Source organism: Syzygium oleosum, unplaced genomic scaffold (assembly GCF_021117445.2).
Source record: "Syzygium oleosum isolate NSW1041296 unplaced genomic scaffold, Sole_v2.1 Sole_v2.01, whole genome shotgun sequence".
NCBI lineage: Eukaryota > Viridiplantae > Streptophyta > Magnoliopsida > Myrtales > Myrtaceae > Syzygium > Syzygium oleosum.
In genome coordinates, this window is record NW_026607485.1 from 12377501 (window position 1) to 12385185 (window position 7685).

At 38.5% G+C, this 7685-nt stretch overlaps 1 protein-coding gene across 2 annotated transcripts; it reads right to left on the reverse strand.

Annotated features, from left to right (window-relative positions):
- Nucleotides 1-361: 361 nt before the first annotated feature.
- Nucleotides 362-4473, reverse strand: LOC115683592 (cyanate hydratase). Of its 2 annotated transcripts, none has more exons than XM_056321594.1 (4): nt 4070-4473; nt 3114-3185; nt 2413-2521; nt 362-697 (listed from the first exon to the last, which is right to left on the reverse strand). In XM_056321594.1, exons 1-4 carry the CDS (start codon nt 4342-4344, stop codon nt 632-634), a joined length of 522 nt encoding a protein of 173 aa, XP_056177569.1. In that variant the 5' UTR covers nt 4345-4473; the 3' UTR covers nt 362-631. The 2 variants fall into 2 exon arrangements, with proteins under 2 accessions (XP_056177569.1, XP_030463996.1); XM_030608136.2 differs by lacking the exon at nt 362-697 and adding an exon at nt 1253-1473 and having other exon boundaries at nt 4070-4469.
- Between the last annotated feature and the right edge of the window lie 3212 nt (nt 4474-7685).

Sequence of the window (7685 nt, forward strand, 5' to 3'; positions counted from 1 at the left end):
GTTTACCCCCCGGCTGTCGGCCGTGCGGGGGTTCCCTGGGTTACCAAAAAAAAAAAGTTTGCAATATTTGTATCACAAAGAGAATAATTTGGGATTTTTGTGGTATTAACCCTTTTTTTATTTTTTATTTTGAAGCAAACCCTAATTATTAAATTTTTTTCATGCTGGGAAACTCCCACTTGTAGGGAAAAAAAAAAAATCACCCGTTACGGGATCGACTCTGAAACTGAACTGGACCAGTTGGTTTGGTAGATTGGGCTGGTTCCTGCTTCCACAAGCTAAGAACCGACCTTACCCGATATGATTCTAGGTTTCATGATGAGAATTGACCCACTCTACAACCGATCACCTCTATTAACATAGTGGCAAGGGTAGAGCATACTTGTGGAATTACTCATCTTACCACGTTGACAATACAACTGATCGGAGCTATCTAAATAAGCCAGAAAAAAGGATCGATTTGCATTCCTCTAAGGTGAAGGCCGGAGCATTTTTTTGCCCTTTTTAACAGAGTATATATAATCCACTTCAATTCATTCCTTTCCTCTTCAAATCTCCTTCTGGGGTAAAGCAATAAGTTGTCTCTTTCTACCTCTGTTGGCTCTCCAGTTTAGCCAATGAGGTGGTGTTCTTAGGCTTTGTGCTTTAATTTTACAGTCCTCCCTCCATTGGGGTGAAATGTACTTGCTGATAGATACTGTGAAATGAGAGGATATAAGAGGCAAGTTCTTTTAGCTTTGAAGAAAAAGATTCAAAGATCATAAGCTTCTATGGAAATAGCATTTTGGGCATAACAGATGCATAAGTATTTTCATATAGACATCGCACACGCCCTGCATATCGAATTGCAAGAATGAATTTCATTGCCCTGTTAATCACGATTCGATGCTGTACTTTTTTCAATGTGGAAAATGATAAACTGTCAAACTTTTAGGTAAAGAACAAGAAAAACATAAACCGGATTATAGATTGTCGAAACTCCAATTAAGAGAGCTTCATCTTACCTACACAAGAAGTGTAAATCGTTCACCGCTGTTTTAGCATCATCATCCTAACTTTTCCTGAAGGCATGAATGAAATCTCCGTAATTCTTTTCATAGAAAGTTCAACAAACTATTGCGACGACTTGACCTGCAGTTACTATCAGAATAAACAGGCTACAGGAACAAGCATAGATACCGAGATATGCCACAAAAAAATCGCCTCAAGGAGCAATCCACTGATTCTATATGTATCAGCTAAAGAGGTGTCATCCAATCAAAATATTTAATTCTTTATTGCAGCTTAAAAGCACAACACAACATTGTTGGAGGAGTACATAATTACATACACAACAAAGCCTAAGGCAATTCGCAACCATGTAGAAATGAAAACCTTCATTTTATCTTAAAGAGCTTTGCGTCGCCAGACTTGGTGCTCGCATATTCATTTTTCTTCATGCAAGTGTAGCCTGGAAACCATATGCTCCGATATCTGCGAGAAAACAATTTTCAACATGTGACCTGATCATAGTATAAATGAAAGAGCAAACATGTTTAGATCATGCCAATCCAGAAGATATCCAGTTATTTTTAAAGCACCAGATGCAGCAGAACATGGCCATTGTTTAACTTATTCGTCTCAAGTGCTGAAGTTAAAAGCCAGTAGTGAATCCTTCACTCCCTTGATTGGATACCTAGAAACCTATCAGCAGACACCTCATGAATCATGTTACAATGTGAGAGGGACCGGCTCAGTTTTTCGTTTGACTGCCTATAATTAGGTAATGAAACTGCTCTGAAAGAGCATGTGCATGTTTATGTACGAGAACCATGTGTGGTTCTTTGTCTGAATCAAACTCGTCAACATGTCTGCTTCTTTAAAAGAGACGATACCTAGGCTCAGAAAAGGTGCATATTGCAGCAAACCTTATCCAATTCAAAAGAAAGTGGAAAAAGTAGGACACACCTAAGAAAAGATTCTAATCAGTAAAACTATCTGAAGAATAACAACATGTACCACCTTCCCCAACCACCCTATGCTCATGGCAAAGGTAACTAAGTAATGGGAATTAGGTGGCTGGGCAGTCGCTAATTCTATCCTTGTTAGCCAAAAGGCGAAGGAAAAAAGGACTATTTGAATTTCTTTTTGCTGTATGTCAACAGTTTGCAGCAAACTAAATAAGTACTTAAACGCGGAATTTGTATTCAACAGAAGACAGATTATTTCCATAGGCATATTGTCATAAAGTAGTGAATATGTATTTGATTCCCATCTTTTGGAGAATAGTGATTTACGTGAGCTTGAAAGGAAAAGAAGGTGCTATGCTGTTCCATTGCTTGCGGAAAGCATCGTAACGCATCAATTGTTATGAAAACCCAGATATTACTTCCGTCATCTTTCTTTTAGCCTACAGAATTGATGCCAACTAACCTGCTCGGTGTGAGGCAGATACTTCCCATCAAATGTCAGAAGAACACGGTCCTTCCCATCCACACCTTTGACTTTGTCAACCGAGCAGTAGAAATCTATGGCTGACATTCTGCAAAAACACGTTAAAGGCAATAAAGTCAATGAGTTAACAATTGAACAAAGCTGAAATAGAGACATCCGAGTTCCTAATATTCAATTATTCATTCCATGGATGAGGAATAATCATCCCTGAGACCAGCAGCTAGGCCGCTTCCTAGATCGACTTACTGGTCAACTCAACCAAGCAAACCAAGGAAAGGTGTTTTGTATCATTTGAATGTTCTACACAGAATCTCATATCAATTTCACGAATCTAATTTACATGATTTTCACTGAAGTGGGGACCCATCATAAGACATTGGCAGGTCAATAATAGAACAGTCCTATTTCATGCTGATGACCACTATCATTGCTTGGGACGTGCATCGTTCCAACTTACCCACTTCCTGTTTTCATAACCACAAATGAATTGTGTACACCCAAAAACGAGCTACTTGCAGGCTTGTTCAGCAGGAGACCTAATAGAGGGGCTAAAGTCATGCCAATATCATACTATGTAGACAACATGGTCAAATTTCATCGTACTAGAACAAATGGTTTGTGCATGGACAAAGATGCAGATTTCCAAAAGGAGAATGATACAGTTAGGAATTTAGACTTACATGCCATCACCAAACTCTTCATTTATAATTTCCTTGATGCTTTCTCCGAAATGCATCACCGCTTCATTCAACCTGGGAATCCAATAGCCAAGGACTTAGAAATTAAAGCATTAGCCATTTCCAAGATTCTGATCAGCATCACAGACTATCCGTACCATAATCGAACAGTACAGCAATGACAGAAAATCCTACAAGCTAGAACAGGATTTGTCCCAAAGGCAAAAAATGAAAGCTTTGGATTGGCGTGTTTTCAGGTCGTATCTATCTCTTGAAACCGCAGCTACAGAAAAGAGAAAAGTCGAAATAACCTCATCTGGTGTTCTACGTAATTCCACAGCCTACACAGGCAGCCTTTCATTGCGAAGGATCATTAAAGAACATCTTTAATAAGAGAAAAACACATAGTTTGCTCGTAGTTCAAGAATCAAGACTGTTTTGTTGAGCTCAACTCAGCCACCAGATGCAGACAGAGCTTAAACAGAGTAGTCTCCCAAGAAAGAGTATAGTCATGAATTAAATCAACTCTTAACACCAGATAACTGGAACTACCACTTCAGTTGATAGCTATTGCACTTTTGTCTTCCACTCTGAATCAATCGACACCGCGATAAGCATTACACTTCAAACTGATTCATCTACACCTTACATCAGATAAACAACAATCCATGCAGATTTTAAGGGATGGACATGCCCTCACAAAAATTCTAGCACATGCTAGGAACAAAATACAGCTCATGGTAACTTACCAAAAAAAAAAAAATACAGCTCATGGTTAGATTCGTTCGCGACACAACCGAATGACCCATCATCCGAAATCTAAAGAATCGAAGACCCATATCCCTCAAAGCACAAAGCCACACAGATGAACCAAGATAATTCAAAAGAGAAATATGTTACTTATAGAGAAAAACAGAAAAATTTTCGATCATAGGAGCTAGTAATAATGAAAAGGGGACCTGTAAACAGTAGGATCTTGAATCAAACTGGGGTCATAGGACCTCATGGGGGGCTTCATCATCTCGTGGAGGAGGTCCTCCGGCAGGTCGGGCAGGGCCGCCCGGAGCTTCGGGGCAGTGTCGGGCTTCAGCTGGGCCTGTCGTTTCAGCAGCTGGGCGACGTAGACGTTGGTGAGGCCGGTCTCCTGCGCTATCTGGCTGAACGACTTGCCGGACTCGTGCTTCGCCGCCTGCAGCCGGCCCACCACGGACGCTTTGCTGTTGCTCGCCTCCATCTCACTCGCTCAAAATGATTTGCGCAGTACGGGGTACAAAGTACAAACTGGAGAACCAGAGTGCTCATGTAAGCCTGCTTAGATTGGACAAACCCAAAAGTTGTCGGGCACGAAAGGAAGAGTTTCTTGGATGTATCTGTGTGGGAGGGAGAACCGTGAGAGAACCGTGAGAGTGTAGAATTATCACAAGGGGGCTTTGTTTTTTTTTTTTATAATTATTTTTCGGCTTACTCCCAATTTTGTTGTTCTTTATTCCTTTAGAAAATGATTAAGTTTTGAGCTGAGAAAATGACGCAAGCGATCTTTGAAACTTTGGCCACATGTGCAACGTGATTCTTGAACTTTTTAGTTGTCCAATGTGGTATTTAAATTTTAATTTAATGTGTAATGTGGTCCATGAACTTTTAATTTGTTTAATGTGGTTCCTGAACTTTTGGTACATGTTTAATTTAGTCTCTAAACTATATGAAAATGTTCAATGTAGTCCTTTCATTAATTCAAGCTCAGGGACTACATGTAACATTTTTATGTAGTTTATGGACGACATTGAACATGTCATGGACCACATTAAATATATTAAAAGTTCATGGACCATATTGCATATTGTGCCAAAGTTTCAAAAACTGCTTGTGTCATTATCCCTTTTGAGTTTTTCATCACTTTGTTTTTCATATCTCCATTTTTAATGAGTTAATTTTTACACATAAGCAAATTCTAACTTATAAGAACATGATTCCACATAAATCCATCAGTTTGTATATGACGTTTACAATCTAGTTCAGATTCTCGTCATTCCCGTAATCGCTAAAATTTAAATTTCTTTTATTTCGTATGTGAAATTACAAAAAAAAAATATCACGGGTAGCTGTAATGTTTATAATGTAAGCGAGTTGGACAAGACCATCCCAATTATGCCAAATTTCATTCAGTTTTTGAGTAGTGGACCAAAGTAATAGTCTACTAAACACATGTTACACCAAAAAATGAACAAGTCATCGATATAGATGAACACGTGACTACTGCGTAAACACAAGTGATCACGTGACTAGTGTGCGGACATTACTATGCACATGACACATCGTTGATGACCACATCAATATTGATATGTGTCGACGACACATGTTAAGGGATACAGTCAATTAGCTGTCGACATACGATGACGAAGGACCAGTAATTATCAATGAATGTGCCGATGGGCGAATGACAGTGTACAATTCCTTGAATACCTGAGAAGCGTTGAGACAGAGTTCAGAAATTCGAAGCCGCCAGGGGATAGGACGATATAAACGATGGATCAACTAACAAACATGAGGAATTTAGAGGTACGATTGCAAGCCCAAGAGCACCACACTGGGCATCTGAAATTGCGAGGCAATTGTCATGAATGTTTGAAAGAATAATCATCTCATAGTAAGACTATGAGATCGTGAGAACGTGGGCACAAGATAATGAGGCAGTTAACATGCACTTTCAAAGGAATTACCGTTCGAGAACAAGATCAAGAGATCGTGGAAGTATAGGCATGAGACTTTTGGAAAAGAAAAAAAAAGGACTTTGGGGACAATCGACAGAAACCGTTTGAGGAAAATGCAACCGCTAGCAACCGTTGGGGAGCTGTTACCACTTAACCAGTATAAATACCACCAGTCATCTACCGAAGAGTATCCTTGCACAAATCAAACAAATTTACTATCTTTTCAGTATCTTTACTTTCATGCACAATACTTTATTTTCCTAGTTGTAGCTTCCAAATTCGCGTCATCGATTAAATTCCGGCTTGTATTTTTATCTTGGATGTTGTGTCGTCGATTAAATTCCAACATAATTTGTTTGATTCTGATTGCTTTACTGAGTCTATATTTTCCAAGCCTTGTCGTCGATTTAATTCCGACATGGTTTGCGTTCGTACAGTTATGTTCTAATTAAAGTTGTTGGTTCTTATTGCTTGTGATATTTCCCGTCCGGAGTTGGTGCAAGATCTTGGTTTCCTTTAATTTAAAAATCGAAGAATGACTTTCGGTAAAAGATATTTCGTCGCTGGAGAAATTCCAACAAAACATAATGAAATCCCGTGATGACTAAGTCTACTTTTTGGGAAAAAAGAAAAGACAAAGCAATAGTCTCTTAAATGTTTTTTTTGTGGCAAAAATTATTATACGAGCAGGGCTGGCTAAGACTTTAATATGTATACAGATTTTAATTTTGGTAAACTAATTTATATAATCAATAGAAGAGAGTTTTAAGATCATGTTTTTTGTGTAAAATGGATTTAAGTGGAGCGATTTAACTAGTAAAAATCCCTTTCTGTATATTTTCTATTTGTGTAAACAGGAGTGTATTAACCCATCACCTAATGTACCTCACTTCAACACTTGTCTTTCAATTTGTGGGAAACCTCTTACCCATATTAATACTGGAGAGCATTTTATCGATGGTCTTTCTTAATGTTCTGCTCATCAACTCTTTTGGAAACTATTTTCGTTTGGAAACTGATCTCAATATGTTTACCAAACGCTTTTTCAAGTATTATTTTCAGGTTTCAGATGAAAATGAAAATAAAAAAAATGGAAAATTTCCTCTAAACAAATAGAGCAAGTTGCTTTGCTTTTGCCGCATCCTTTCTTGACCCAGAAGCCTTTGGGGTCTTTTCCTCCTCTTATCTTTGAGTCCCTTTCTAATGGACCCAAGTCATCTTCGCACCAACTAACATTTGCACATGCTTATCTTCTTGTCGGCTAATTCCATTCCCACTTGCCAGAATTTGATTTATCTCATCGGAAACCCCTAACGTTAAGCACACAAACAAGAAAGAAGGTAGGCCATTATTTGAAGTTGAATAGGTTGATTACTTCACAGGTGAGGTGAAAATGTTCAAGATTCACGATCTTACCTTGAAAGTCACAGGAGATGAGTGCAAGATGGTTAGTCTCGATGAAGGCATCATCGGTGGTGGAATTCGACATGCATCATTTGCTTCACAATCGTCCTTGCTACATGAAGTGACCCCTCTATTGGAAGCGACCAATCTACGACATTTCTTTCTTTAAAGAGTAGTCCGTCTGTACATAAGTTGTCTCCAAGTAAATTTCATGGAATTCTTTTTTCATATTTAGGCATTATCGAACGTTGGTGTTGGGCTGTGCAGATTTTTGTATCCCTCCTTCTTTTGAGAGTCTTTTGAAGCACTTAAGATTTCTTGATGTTTCTGAAAATCTATCCATTAAGAGTTTGCCAGATTGAATCACGAATTTGTTGAATTTGCAGACCCTTAAACTCACAAGAAGCTTACAACATTTCGAAGAGATTTTAGGAAATTGGTCAACCTTAGACACCTCTTACTT

Bases quoted from the DNA above. Each gene is read 5' to 3' on its own strand.
- LOC115683592 (XM_056321594.1), bottom strand. From the start codon at position 4,344: ATGGAGGCGAGCAACAGCAAAGCGTCCGTGGTGGGCCGGCTGCAGGCG. The intron at 3,186-4,069 runs GTCCCCTTTTCA...TTGGATTCCCAG, and splicing joins CAAGATCCTACTGTTTACAG to GTTGAATGAAGCGGTGATGC. The intron at 698-2,412 runs GTTAGTTGGCAT...CTCATTTCACAG, and splicing joins ATCTGCCTCACACCGAGCAG to TATCTATCAGCAAGTACATT.